The 13670-nt window shown below is 40.4% G+C and overlaps 1 protein-coding gene across 3 annotated transcripts in view; it reads right to left on the bottom strand.

Moving 5' to 3' along the window:
- UBP1 (upstream binding protein 1) overlaps positions 1 to 13670 on the bottom strand; it is a 56638-nt gene that overhangs the window by 14653 nt on the left and 28315 nt on the right. For 2 of the 3 annotated variants that reach the window (XM_028518166.2, XM_036030550.1), the window contains exons 3-8: positions 11623 to 11699; positions 6994 to 7099; positions 6146 to 6252; positions 4352 to 4504; positions 4137 to 4247; positions 3582 to 3689 (exon numbers count right to left, since the gene is read on the bottom strand). In XM_028518166.2, coding sequence (XP_028373967.1) covers positions 3582 to 3689; positions 4137 to 4247; positions 4352 to 4504; positions 6146 to 6252; positions 6994 to 7099; positions 11623 to 11699 — 662 coding nt within the window. The remainder of the gene's footprint in view (positions 1 to 3581; positions 3690 to 4136; positions 4248 to 4351; positions 4505 to 6145; positions 6253 to 6993; positions 7100 to 11622; positions 11700 to 13670) is intronic. The other variant, XM_028518167.2, reaches the window with a different exon arrangement.

Here is a 13670-nt window from a genome sequence, read left to right as displayed (position 1 = left end):
CTGGCACCAATAATAATAAAGTTAAAATTTTTTTCAACTGATTTAGCCTATAGTCACAGAAAATTAAAAAAATTAAATGTCACTCTTTATTTGTCATAAAGAATTAGGGTGATAATTAAAAGGCTTTCAGGCATAAAAGTATGTCATAATAGGGTGAAATTATTGAAGGGGAGTGGAAAAGAAAACATGAAACGAGGAAGAAAAAGCAGAGTAAAGTTTCAGACTTAATGAAAGAGCTTGATCATGGAATTTCAAAGTAACAACAGTGGGTGTCAAAACCGCTACCTACGGCAGTCGGGGTCCACAGAGTGTGCTTCAGAATTGTAAATGCAAACATCCACTCTGTCAGAAAATGTCTTCTCTGGAACTATTTCTTTTAAAGATTTTACTTATTTGTTTATTTTTAAAGAAAGGGGAAAGGAGGGAGGAGGAGAGGGAGGGAAACATCGATGGGTTGCCTGTGGTACATGCCCGGACCAGGGACCAAACCTGCAACCCAGGCTGTGCCCTGACCGGGAATCAAACCAGCTATCTTGTGCTTTGCGTGGGAATGCCCAACCAACTGGGCCATACTAGTAGGGGCTCCTGTTTAAAGGCATAATGAAAACTTTCAGTTGTCAACCTAAAAATGCAGAAGGAGCTACGAGACTACGAAGCACTTTGAGGACAGAAATGAAGTCTTTCTAATGGTTACAGGAACTTAAAGGAACTGACACCCGTCAAAAGCAAGGATACAAGAAAAATAAAACAGAAATCCCAAATCTTAGTATTATTACAACTACCCATAGGTAGCCTTTCAAAAATGGGGAAAACAACAGAACTTACTGTTCTCAACTTTCAAAAATAGAAATTTACTGGCTGGACAGAGTTGCTAAGCATATTGCAGAACATACTAATTTCACTATCAATTTTACACAAGAATGTTTTCTTAAATCAGGGCCCTCGTTTGACTTTCCACCTTACGAAGTAGTTACCTCCTTAGCTTACACATAGTTTAAGGAGCCCAGGACCTTGTGAGCCAACTGGCAGACGGAGTAACTCAGGAGCGTCCCATGCTCACAGTCACCTCCACTACCTGGAAGAACTTCCTGCTACACCCTCCTCTCCAGTACAGAACACTGCAGTGCAGCATGACACAATTCAATAATGTCAACCTCTTAATGCCCAGCCTCCCACAGCGTGCTCTGGTAATTGTTGCCAGCTGTCTACCGAGGAAATGAAGCCGTCAAAAGCTTCATGTTAGTATGGGAGACACCAAATTGACTGAAACCTCATCAACGTACCTACTTTCACTTTTACATCTCTAGACTCTCTTAGCAGTAGAGAGGTAGGGCTATTAACAGCTGACATGTAAGACCTGCCTGTAAATATGAGACCTGATTCACTGAATACCAGGAGACCGGTGTTCAGTGAAAACTGGTTCTATGGGGAAGCCTCTACTTCTGGAAAATAACACTCCAGGTTCTTGAATGGCCTGGCCAAATGAAACACCAAGACCTACATGCCTGCCTGTGTTTCACAGGTTTCCCTAGCAGCCTCAACCCAGGACGGTAAAGGCCTACCAAGGAATGTTTTCATCATGTTTCTTCTACCTTGTCCTTCCCTGTCTTTAAAAGTAAGCAATGGTGCAAAATACACCACTGTCCTGAAGACAACCTGTAATCCACTAAGGCTCCAGTGCTACCTGGCCTGGACTCTTACAGTCTCGGTGCTGGTACTCCCTCCTTGGGTGGCCTAGAAAATGATGACCCATCATGAACTATAGAAATCAGCAGCCCTGATCTGAGCCAATACAATGCAGCTCAGAGGCAAAGACGACAGACACCTGAGTAGGGGTTTTTGTTCTGCAGCAGCTCGAAGGACCCAGTAACAGCCCTCTACTCAGTGGGGGGACCACTTCACACAGCACCTTTCAACCCTGACAGATAAGTCTGGGTATCCCCTTCACTACTGAGAAGAGCCAACCGTGACTTCCCAAGAACTGTTAAAAAAAAAAAGTGCTGGCCTCCCTCCTTAGTACTTGAAGAAACATATGCAATGCTGCAGACTTTCTTCTTTAGGGGATTGATTTGTATCTTGCTTTTTAAAAACAGGTTTCCAAGTAGAGCTCTAACCACCCCTAGAAATATCCTAACCAAACCAAATGCAGCTTGGGGCAGCAGCCAACACAGATGAGGAAGATGTGAAATCCCAGGCCAATGAACTGCTGACGTTTTGCATACTTTAGACTTCAGTTAAGAATAATTAATAATTTACCAGTAATTCTACCATCTTCGGAGTAGCTTCGGGCTCAAACAGATTATTTTATGAATAAGCAGAACTCATTCCATTTAATTAAATAGTTTTTAATAAGAGGGGAAAAGTGATTTGAGTTAGCATGGTTTCCCCCCAACAGTTTAAGAAACACTTGTGAGTCTTCGGCTGAGAAATCAGAAGAGGAAAAACACAAAATTGGAGGGCCCAGCATTTGGGGAAGGAGTACTGAGCAGTTCCACATAACCTTTGATTTGCACCAAAAAGCCCAGTTAAAACGCAATGAGCGTGCTCCCCATCCTTTCAGAGGAGTGCATTTTCAGTAGCAGTGCATACAGAAGCATTTAAAACATCCTCCCTCAATGCCTTTACAATACTTTGGAAATGAAAGTCTAGGGATAGTGCTTGTGACTTTCATAGTCTGCAGATAATCACCGACACGTTTAAGAGCAAGGATTCCATTTCTGGCACCTTGGTAATATGAACACTGCAATGATGAACAGAGCAGCCATTAATGCAGAGGATGAGTTATTGAAGAAAAGGGTTAATGCTGTGTTTACATTTACTGTGGATACCTAGCTGAGCTGGACTGTTAGATGAAGAGTGGTGTCATAAAGTAAGGATTTGCTATACTTAAGCTGACAAAGCTCATATTCAACCAAAAATCCCCTGGCTGTATGTCGGGGGGAACCTGGCCTGAAGCGTAAGCTCACGATGCAGTGCAAGTTCACGATGCAGTGCCAAGAGGAAACACTGATGCAGAGACTTTTTTCTACCAGTGCTGCCAAAGAGGCTTTTAGAAGCTCAGACAGACACACATTCTTGTACTACCCACAGGGAAATGTGACACAAAGTAATGCATATGTTAACGGTAAGCTTGCTGCCATCATTTCTCTAAATACCCATGAAATTTTCTTATCTGTTGTACACATGAAGAAGCAAAACCTTTTTAAATTACACAAAAATGATTAACTACTTTACTAAAGAATGTATTTCCAATTAGTTCAGTGCTCCTAAAGGAAGTGTGTGTGACAAGGAGAGAGGGAGGGAGGGAGGAAGGGAAGGAGACAGGGAGGGAACACATTTCTGAGTGTCGTTTTTCCCTCCAAAACCACCCAATAAGGTCAACTTTGTTTTAAAGTGTTAGATTTAGGAAATTTTCCTTAGTGAGGAACAAACAGAAAGCAGGAAGTCTAAACAAAAGCAAATTAAATCAAGACAAGGACATTAAAAACAAATTTGGCTTTACTTTTCAGTGGAAGTAGGTCCTATATCTAACACTGCACAAGGTTTCTTGCACAATGAAAAGAGAAGCAGAAGTCCCTTACACTGCCTCGCTTTGCCAGAGAATCACCGTAGTCTGCTGGCAAAGTCCGCTTGCTGGACTTTTTCTGCTCATGTTCAACTGCATCTTCAATTATAGGCTCAAGCCTCATCTGGACAAACACCAAAGATTGGGATCAATGTGTTTTCATTATACAAAGAAAGCTCTAACACCCTGTTTTATGTCTCTGCAGTCCAATTAACCACACGACTAGCAGGATTCAAAGTTAAAGAAAATGCAAAACCCCAGCAGTGACAAAAATCAAACTTTCTAGGCCCCGACTTAATCTCTTACCAACTTCAAGGTTTTTAAGGTCTGTTTCTGAGACCTGTTTGGGATTTCAGCATCTTCATTCAAGATCCCACCCAGGAAACTAATCCATTAAAATCCCAGAATTTAAATAAAGGTTTTCCCCCACAAATTCCACAAAGAACATATGACAATCTATCCCCTCCCCCCAACCTCCCCCAACCCTTTCGTAGTGAAACTCATCCTTAGGGAAGTGCTACCGTGCAAACCTCCGCCTCTCTTCAGACACCGAAATGCTGCTCTGCATTACCTCTGTGAGGATTGTGGTGTCATAGGATGGCTGATACTTTTCTTTCTCATGAGCAGTTCTCTTCTCCATCTTCTCTCGGTCCGTTTTTTGTTTCCGGTCTGCACCTTTAGGCTAAAATACAAAGTATGGTAGGGTTATTTCATCTCTCAGGTTACAAACAACTTTACAAGCAAAACTGGGCTTTATTTACTGAAAGCTTGGTTTCTCTCTCTTACCTTAAAAACTTTGATTTGGCAGCTAGCTGAGTGTAGATGATCTGTGTATTCTCCATTTTCATTCTGCTTAAAGGTGTCAACCTGGATCCGAAAAGGCACTCCTTTTTCACCTCCGTGCTTCCGTGGAGTAAATTCTGTGCTGATGCAGTGTACCTAAACAAATTGGAAAGGGTTCAAAGTACCATCCACTGATCTGTTCCCTCTGTTATGTCCCGCCACCTCTATAACTTCAAGATCCTTTAAACAAACTCCTGTATCTTAGTCAGGTATCTGTTACGAATTTCTCTGATTGCTTTTAATACTGGCTGTCCTTCCACAAATCCAACTGAGCCTTTTCTGAGCTTTTGGGAAGGAGCTCTCGTTCCCCTCTCCAGTGTCTCCCCCTCTAAGGCAGGACTTGCTCCCATCAAGGGTGCAACAGTACAGAAGCTTCCTGCCTACGTCCCCTACCTCCCCTCCCCTTCAGACGGTATGCTGCTCTCAGACCCCGGGTCCTAAGCCTAAGCTCAATCCACAGCAACCCTCACCTCATCATTCAGAGCTTCCACAGTTTGCCCTCTACTGCCATTTACCCCACTCTACCCTGTCAATCATCTTATAGTTATTCCAACCTACATCAAGTTGGGATACTCTGCCTGGGGAACTTCCACAGTCCAGGAAGCCCACAGCCTGCCCTACTTGTATGCGTTTAAACTCTTTGTCAACCCTTCAAAGGGTCCTGAGGGCAATACGCATCTCCCACCACTCTGCACCCCCTCCTAATACTACCACAAAGGTAGCTTCAGAATACCTCACAGGATTAGGAAACAGATTTTGGTAATTTCTGACTGCTACACATCCCATCTTCTAGTGACTCTCAAAGTTAAAACTGATCTCTGGAGTGTACTGTGCACAGCCTGAGACGCCAGGCCAGCTCTTATACCCCTTTCATTCACTACATAACTAGTTATCCTGCTAGAGAAACAGCATGAAAGAGCATTCAACAAATATGAGCCATGTCCCTAGGGACTATTAATTTGTGGGAGATAATATTCGCCAGGCCACAAAAATTCAAAATACCAAAGATTCTTCACTGTTCACAAAAACCACAGTCTACTTAGACTGGTCAGCAATTAAGCAACATGCCTTTTCTACATAAGAGTACTTCATCAGTTGTTCTAATTCTGCCACTTACAAATCTGAACATCCTAGGTATCAGGATTATCATTTATTTTACATATAATATTAAAGTTTTTTTAAAAACCTTATCTCTTAGATACAAACTGAGTATTTAATGGGTGAAGTGAACCGCCTCAGAGTTGCTTTAGGGTATTACACCAGTAACTCACAGAGGGGAAGGAACTAATAACTCTTGAAGCCATGTGGTAATTACACAGAAGATTCATTATTATCATTCTTTTACTTTTGTGGACGTTTGAAAAATCTCAGCATTAGAGTGTTCTTTAACCAAGAATCTTCCATTTTTTTGAATCACATACTTTAAAATGGCAGCTTTGGTTCAAGAGAAATGCATCTTACGAAAAATGGAAGTTTGATTATTCTTACTACCAGTAGTGTAAGTAACATCTGAATGTTTTATATATCAGATTGCTTTTACATGTTAGTTTGTAATAATGGATGTAATAGATTAACCCCCAATTTAACAGTGTATATTTTTAAAAAGACATTACAAAGCAGTTTACAAATAAGCTTTTAAGACAGCGACATCATGCACCAAGAATTCAGTCTCACCATGGCCTTATAAAAGGCTATGCTAGTACCGTCATTACCTCTAGGAATGTAAAAAATCCAAACCTGAATGAAGGCGGATGTGCGTTTTGCAGGGTCCCACAGAAATTCAACCGCATTTAACTGGCTTGGGTTTGTCCTTGTGTCAATGATTCCCACTGACATCGGAATATCTGTATTTTAAAAAGGAGTTACACAGAAACTCATGTACTGGGAGTAATTTAAAAGCTTGCCACTTACTACAATTATGTTCTAGTGAAAAATGTTATACCTCCAGGATGAACTTTTTTCTTCAACATTCTCCATGGTCAACCATTTCAACACCAAAACCCACCTAATGAGTATCATACTTTCTTCCAGCACGGTTTCCATATCCTTTTACTCAGAACATGATGGATAGTGCCAATTGAGAATTAAATAGTTTGGAACTCATAAAACTCTTGGCTCAGGGTCTTTTAGCACCAAAAACTAAAGTTGGCCCTCGAACAACATGGATGAGAACTGCATGGGTCCACTTACATGCAAATTCCTTCAATAAATACTGTAAATATAGTTTTCCTCCTTAGGATTTTCTTTTCTCTAGCTTACTGTACTGTAAGAATACAGTTTATGATACAAATAACATACCAAAATGTGTTAACTGACTGTTCATATTATCTGTAAAGCTTCTAATCAACAGTAGGCTGTAAGTTAAGTTTTGGGGGAGTCTAATTATGTGCAAATTTTTAACTGCGTGGGGGTCAGTGCCCCTAATCCCAGCGCTGTTCAAGGGTCAACATTTTAAACTATAAAACGACGCAAGGCACATAGGATCCGCTCACTCCAGAACTCTTCCCACAACCGCACGTGGCGCCAACGCGGACACAGCTAAAACGCCTCCATCTCTCTCCGCGGCCTTCTGACAGCAACTGTACCTAAATCAAGAAGTCTGTCTCCTGGGCGATTCCACTTCCAACCCTCAAGCTGCTGATGCTCTGTGTACTGGAGCCGTCTGTCATGGAACACCACTCTTATGATGCTCTGTGGAGTAAGCGGGGGAAATGAGTACTTTTAAACTGTTCCGGCTAAAACGCAGAAGCGTTTTCATGTCTTATGCATTCCTACAACAGAAGAGCGTACAAAAACAAATTCTGCTGTAAACATTTTATAAGTTAACTGCTTTGATCTTTTTTACCTGGATCACTGGTACAGTTATTTGGTGCAAAGACTTATAATTCAAATGTAAAAAGCCTAAAAAATAATTAAGTGTAGTTTTTATTAAAAAATCTGATATTGCAACTCAGAATTAAGGTCCATGCCCAGAAAATTCAGGAGCAAGATTATATTTCTATGAAGAAAACACTGGGTGAACACGAGAATTACTAAAATGAAAAGGTGGCATAAACAGAGACAGAGAAACCCGACCACAATGGTAAAAACTGTTCACTTAAAGTGACAGTCAATAACCGAGTATCTTTAAAAAGATAGTCACCTGGGAGGAAGAACGGAGGTCTGCCCCCACCCTGAGAACCTATATGCAAAATTCACTCTCTACTATTTTACCTGAAAGTCAGGATGTCTGAGGTAAGCAAGAAACACACACACACACACACACATAGTAACTTTATTCAAACAATAAAGTTCCCAAGAAAAGGTTTTAATTCAACTCTACAAACTCTGTTCTCTACATATCATCCCTCCTTCACCTCCCACAGATTTGGGGAGCCAACTACTATCTCACTCCAGGGACAGGATTAAACAGGTCATCAAAATACATTCAGATAACAGATTTGTACTCATCTGTGTTTCTGACACAATTATGAATAACTTTTTCAGACTACGCTGCAATAAGATAATCATGTTTCCATCAGACTCTCTGCTGGCATGACTAGGAAATAATTTGTTAGCAATACAAATAAATACTATACTAGTACGCCTGCCTTTACACTCCCCAAATAACATCCAAAATGTAGCTAGTAAACATTTTGAAGGGAACCAGTTAAAGGTAGTGGTATTTTTTAAAAAGATTTTATTTTTTTATTTTTAGAGAGGGAAGGGAGGGAGAAAGAGAGAGAGAGAGAGAGAGAAACATCAATGTGCAGTTGCTGGGGGTCATGGCCTGCAACCCAGGCATGTACCCTGGCTGGGAATCGAACCTGCGACACTTTGGTTCACAGCCCTCGCTCAATCCACTGAGCTACACCAGCCCGGGCAGGTAGTTGTATTTTAACTTGAGATGATTAAAGAACAAGTCAGTAATTAGGACTGATGTAGGCTCTGGCATCACTCTGATCCACGCCCACCTTCCCCACCTGTGACCATGTCTGCAGGGCCTGCCCAGGTACCTGTTTCACACCACTGCCTGTTGGCAGCAAAACCCTTGGTGACACTGCCATGGGCTGGTGGTGGCCCCAGGTTCACATTCACCTGCAGGTTGACCTCTCAGAAGAAAGTACAGCACAGAAAATGTAATGATTCTGATTGTTCCATATTTAGTAAGAACCAGGTTAAATCTAAATATTCAGATGGAAATAACGTGAGAATATACGTCTTAGACTTAACAACTTTCCCAAATGACACAGAAGGTCAGACTAAGATACACAGTAAACAATATGAAAGGAGGACCATAGTTTTAAAACTGCAAGATATAAAATCTCTTTAATGAAAACGGGAGGGAAAAGTTGATACCTGGAGGTTCTGATTAAAAGGAGACTGAACACATCTAGAGAACCAGCAAGAGATAAGGGGCCCTGGCAATAAGACTGAAACAGAACCAGCAGAAATCACAGCACTGATATGTGAAAGACACTCCCGCAGTTTCAAAGCACCCAGTAGTTGATCCCCAAGGCTCCCCCTACAAGAGTCAAAGATCATGGGGGCCGCAAACTAAACTCCAGATGGCTGCAGAATACTTCGGACACTCTCTAGTTGAAGAAGGATCTGACTTTTAGAAGTCCACCCTATAGTCTCTGGCAGTGGCAGGCTGCAGCTCTGAAGCCCGGGCAAGCTGTCAAGGTGTAACTGGATACACTCTGGCATACCCACCAAAAACCAGACATGACTCATCAAGTGGAAGATGAAACTGATTTAAGATCTTTTAAAATTTACCCTTTCCAATTTTTAAGCAAACTTTTAGGGATACTAATGCTTTCAAAATAAGTGCCCTTATTATAGCTGGATGGTTTCTATACTTAATTTCTTTTAAAAAAATCAATTTATTGATTGATTTTAAAGGGAGAGGTAAAAGAGAGAGACATTGATTTCTTGTTCTTGTTGATGCGTTCACTGGTTAATTCTTGTACGTGCCCTGACCAGGGACTGAACCTGCAACTTTGGCATATAGGGACGGACGACACTGTAACCAACTGGGCAACCCGGCCAGGGCCTTAATTTCTTACCTTGCATTAATGTTGTGTAGTAAATGTTTTTTACATGTTTTAATTTAGAACAAAATCCAAGCAAGTAAGCTTAAAACCATCACACAACTATTTAACTCTGCCATTCCAAGTTTATTTGACACGCTAGCTTGCTCAAAGTATTATAAACATTAAGTCTTACATATCAGACTGGTTATTTTTAAATCTTACCATCTATTCATCAAACTGCCCTAGAAAGCCAGTCTGTCTTCACTGATAGATAACTGCTTCAGAATTGACTTACTTCATGGCTTTGATGGAAACTTAATTTTGGCATTTGATCTTGGTGCTCAAATTTATTGTATTTTCCTCAGAACAGAGAGTAGTCATGAATGATAAACTTAGTTAAAGTGAGTTAAAATTATGAATTAGTAAATTCCATAGTCAAACAAAAAAAGAAAGAAAAAATACAAACACGAGACTAGACAAAACAAGACCGGCAGAGTGTTAATTGTTGAAACTGGTGGGAGAACAGAACACGAGAACTGGCGACATAGGCGGGTTTATTATAACCACCACATGACAGACGTGTGGATTCATTATACCATTCTCTCTCCTTCTGGGTATGTCTGGATTCAAGAGTCAGTCCATCAAGCCCTATGCCATTATATTAAAATTAGTTTTTATAATAAAAAATTCTCAACCCTTTCATTACACTGATTGAAAAAAAAAGACAGCATTTGAGTCATCGAATGTAACTTCCACAGTCACAGGGAGCTCACCCACATCTTCCCTTAAGGTGAGCCATGTGCCCAATGGCTTGTCTGACAAGCCAGCTGGGACCAGGGCACGAGGAGAAAAATCTCCACATTTCTAAGTTTCCTAGACACTGGAAAGTGAGACCTGCAGGCTCACTGAGCAAGCAGCAGTTCTTTGCCACTAGAGTCCAGTTGACCCAAACAGGGCTTGCTCACTGAGAAAGAACAATGCTGCTGACTCTCTAGAACAGTGAGTGTACTCAGTGCTTACTACAGGTCAGAAGGCCAACAGGGGGGAATTAAAAAAAAGACCATCTGACCCACCCTCTAGGTAAATGACCAAAGCCACTGATGGAACACAAACATGACAGACTCAAAGTGTAGATGACAAACGTGAGAATGGGCAAGATAACCTCTCCTTCTAATCCGAGTACAGTGGGAGTCTGAGTCAGAAAGAGAAAGCTGGGAGCTGACTCCAAACTGGCAAGACAGTGCTCCAGTGGGGACCAGACCCTTTATCTTTGCCCCCAACCTGCCACAGGATGATGGATGATGGAGGGCTTCTTGTCCCAGGAGTGGGAGTACTTAAACATCCCAAACACTCTGAGGCATCCAGGTGCTGAGCAGCTGGCTTACTAAAATACCCTGAATTTGTTAGCATTAGTATTAGTATTCACTCGCCCTACCAAGGCTGCCTTTCACACGCTCGCCCCCCAAAGAGGCAGGTCCACAGAGGGGGGAGTCTTTCCAATGGAAGGGCCCTCCATACTGAGGGCTCAGCAGCGCCTGGCATGCCTCTCTGCGGAGAGAGGGATGGATCAAGAGAACTCATGCCCACTTTTTTGCTAACACTTAACCACCCTGAAGTTTTGCCTTTTCCTAACTATGTAAAGCTTCTTCCATAACCCTGGCCCTCTAATGCTATGGAATTTATAATAAACCGTGGTACACAATAGGTAGAGGCTAGGAAGACCCACTTTACATGACAATGGGAGGGGCGGGGCCAGTTCTGAAGATATATCCTAAAAGCAACAGTTTAGCTGGCCAATGCCCATTCCTCCTATACCTGAACAACTGACTTCTTCATTCAGATACATCAGTAGGATGACCAGAGATTTCAAATTTATAGAAAATTTAAGAGGTGAAGTAAAGGACATCTTAACACTTAGATTTTTTTCACATTATCCTTTACTTTTAAAGAGAAACTTAAGGTTTCTGTAGTGGTGGTGGGTCTCTGCCCACATAGCTGCAAGTAATTTTTCTATGGTACCTTTCCAAAGGGCTTTCACATTACCTCAAAAAAATCAGAAGCTTTAAAATAGTCATTCCTTTTTAAAGTGAAATTAAATACACTTTTAATAAAAACTCTTAATAAAGCAGTTTAAAAAGCAAAACTGCCCTTTAAAAACCGCTGCAGTGCCTGTTACGAAGGTAAATGGACTGACCTTACCTTCACCAGCTTCCCAGTGATCTCAGGCATATCACCCACTTTCCGATTATCCAGCATTCGAATTTCGTAGGACTGACCTATTTAAAGAAACTGTGCATCAAAAACAATCCACATAAAGAACATCACTCTGTTTAACATAAACTTTTAACTATTTCTCAAAACATACAATTATCCAATGTTAATTTGCTAGAAAAGCAAATTCAGGTCTACTTCTCTTTCCTGAAAATCGTACCATCCTTTGCTTCCGACACTATTACAGAAGACTCTAGAGTTTCTGTCAATTTATTTTCACCTGTTACCCTCTCACATTAAACTTATATTATATATACATCCAGTATCTGAGACCAACTTTTTATAAATTTTGAGATACTAAATTTACATACCATAAAATTCACCCTTTTAAGTGTACAATTGGTTTTCAGTACACTCTTGTACCCAGAGTTATGCAGCCACCCCACTACCAATTTGAGAACATTTTCATCATCCCAAAAGAACTCAAACCCATTAGCAGTCACTACTCATCACTCCCATCCCCCAAGCCCCTGGCAACCACAACTCAATCTACTTCTATCTCTAGGGATTTGCCTACTTTGGGCACTTGATATAAATGGAATCACACAATGCATGGCCTTTTGTGACTGCCTTCTTTTACTACACATGATGTTTCCAAGGTTTACGCTTGTTATTGCATGTATTAATACTTCCTTTCTTTTTATTGCCAAATATTATTTACTGCATAAATGCACCATATTCTGTTCATCCATTCATCAGTTGATGAACACGTGTGCCGTTTTCACTTTTTGGCTATCATTAATAATGGCACTATGATCATATGCGTGTACAGGTTTTTATCAAGTCAGGATCAAATTTTAATTGTATAGCCTCCACCCTTGTGTCCAATGAACCCAACTCATATTTCCTCACTGCTCAATTAGTGTCCCTAAGAAAACACACAGATATTCACACACCAATCTATATAATTAGGAAAATAAGCTAACCAAAAGTTAACAATGTACGTTCAAATCCACAAAAATTATTTCTAGACGTTATTAAATAATAAAAATGCTAAAAGACAGAAAACTGTACTTGAACAATTAAAATAAAAAAGAACATAATAATAAAAATGACAGTATAATTGCTATGTAGAAAATCAGTAGGAATTAAAAGAGTGCTTTTATTATTTTTTTTTATTTTGTAGATTTTATTTATTTATTTTTAGAGTGGAAGGGAGGGAGAAAGAGGGAGAGAAACATCAATGTGCGAGAGAAACATCCATCAGTTGTCTCTCTCGTGTTCCCAGCTGGAGACCTGGCCTGCAACCCTGGCATGTGCCCAGACTGGGTATTGAACCAGCGACCTTTCAATTCTCAGGCCAGCACTCAATCCACTGAGCCACTCCAGCCAGGGCTAAAAGAGTGCTTTTAGTACCATATGAAGTTGAGGCTCTTTATGATATAACTACAATGTATTGTTCACACACCAATGGGGCTTATAAAAAAATATACACACAGGGCACTAGATCATAGGGTCAAAATACAAGAAAGAGTCATCAAACTACAACAAAATCACTCCAAGGCTGGTGATGGAAAACAACTATACATACTACGTTCCTAAGGAATAGTCCTTAAATTTATTCCACAGACTGTAAGATTAACAATAAACAAACACTTCTGTGGCAAGAGATATTTTTTATAAGTTAAACCTGTAGCATATTTAACAATGGATCTGAACTCAGAACAGTAAGATACAATTTTAAAAATAAAGTATATGAAGGTATCTTTGAAAAATATACCATTTTACATTTAAAATTACCCTCAATCTCACAAGAACTCAGGAAATAAAAATTAAAATGTTTGTGCTAATTATCAGATCAAAACATGTTTAAAAATCAAATGGGGAAGAATGAAGAGAAATAAGCACATAAAATATGGGAGTATATTAACTAATAAAGTGTTTCTGAAAGGCAATCTGGCTGCACCTGTTAAATATTGTATTCTTCAACTCAGGAATTCTGATTAGTCAAGACAAAAAGAAAAGAACGCAAAAAA

The sequence above is a fragment of the Phyllostomus discolor genome, chromosome 7, assembly GCF_004126475.2.
Source record: "Phyllostomus discolor isolate MPI-MPIP mPhyDis1 chromosome 7, mPhyDis1.pri.v3, whole genome shotgun sequence".
Classification (NCBI taxonomy): Eukaryota; Metazoa; Chordata; class Mammalia; order Chiroptera; family Phyllostomidae; genus Phyllostomus; species Phyllostomus discolor.
Note: the sequence above shows the minus strand (reverse complement) of the source record. Positions and strands in the feature narration are given on the sequence as shown.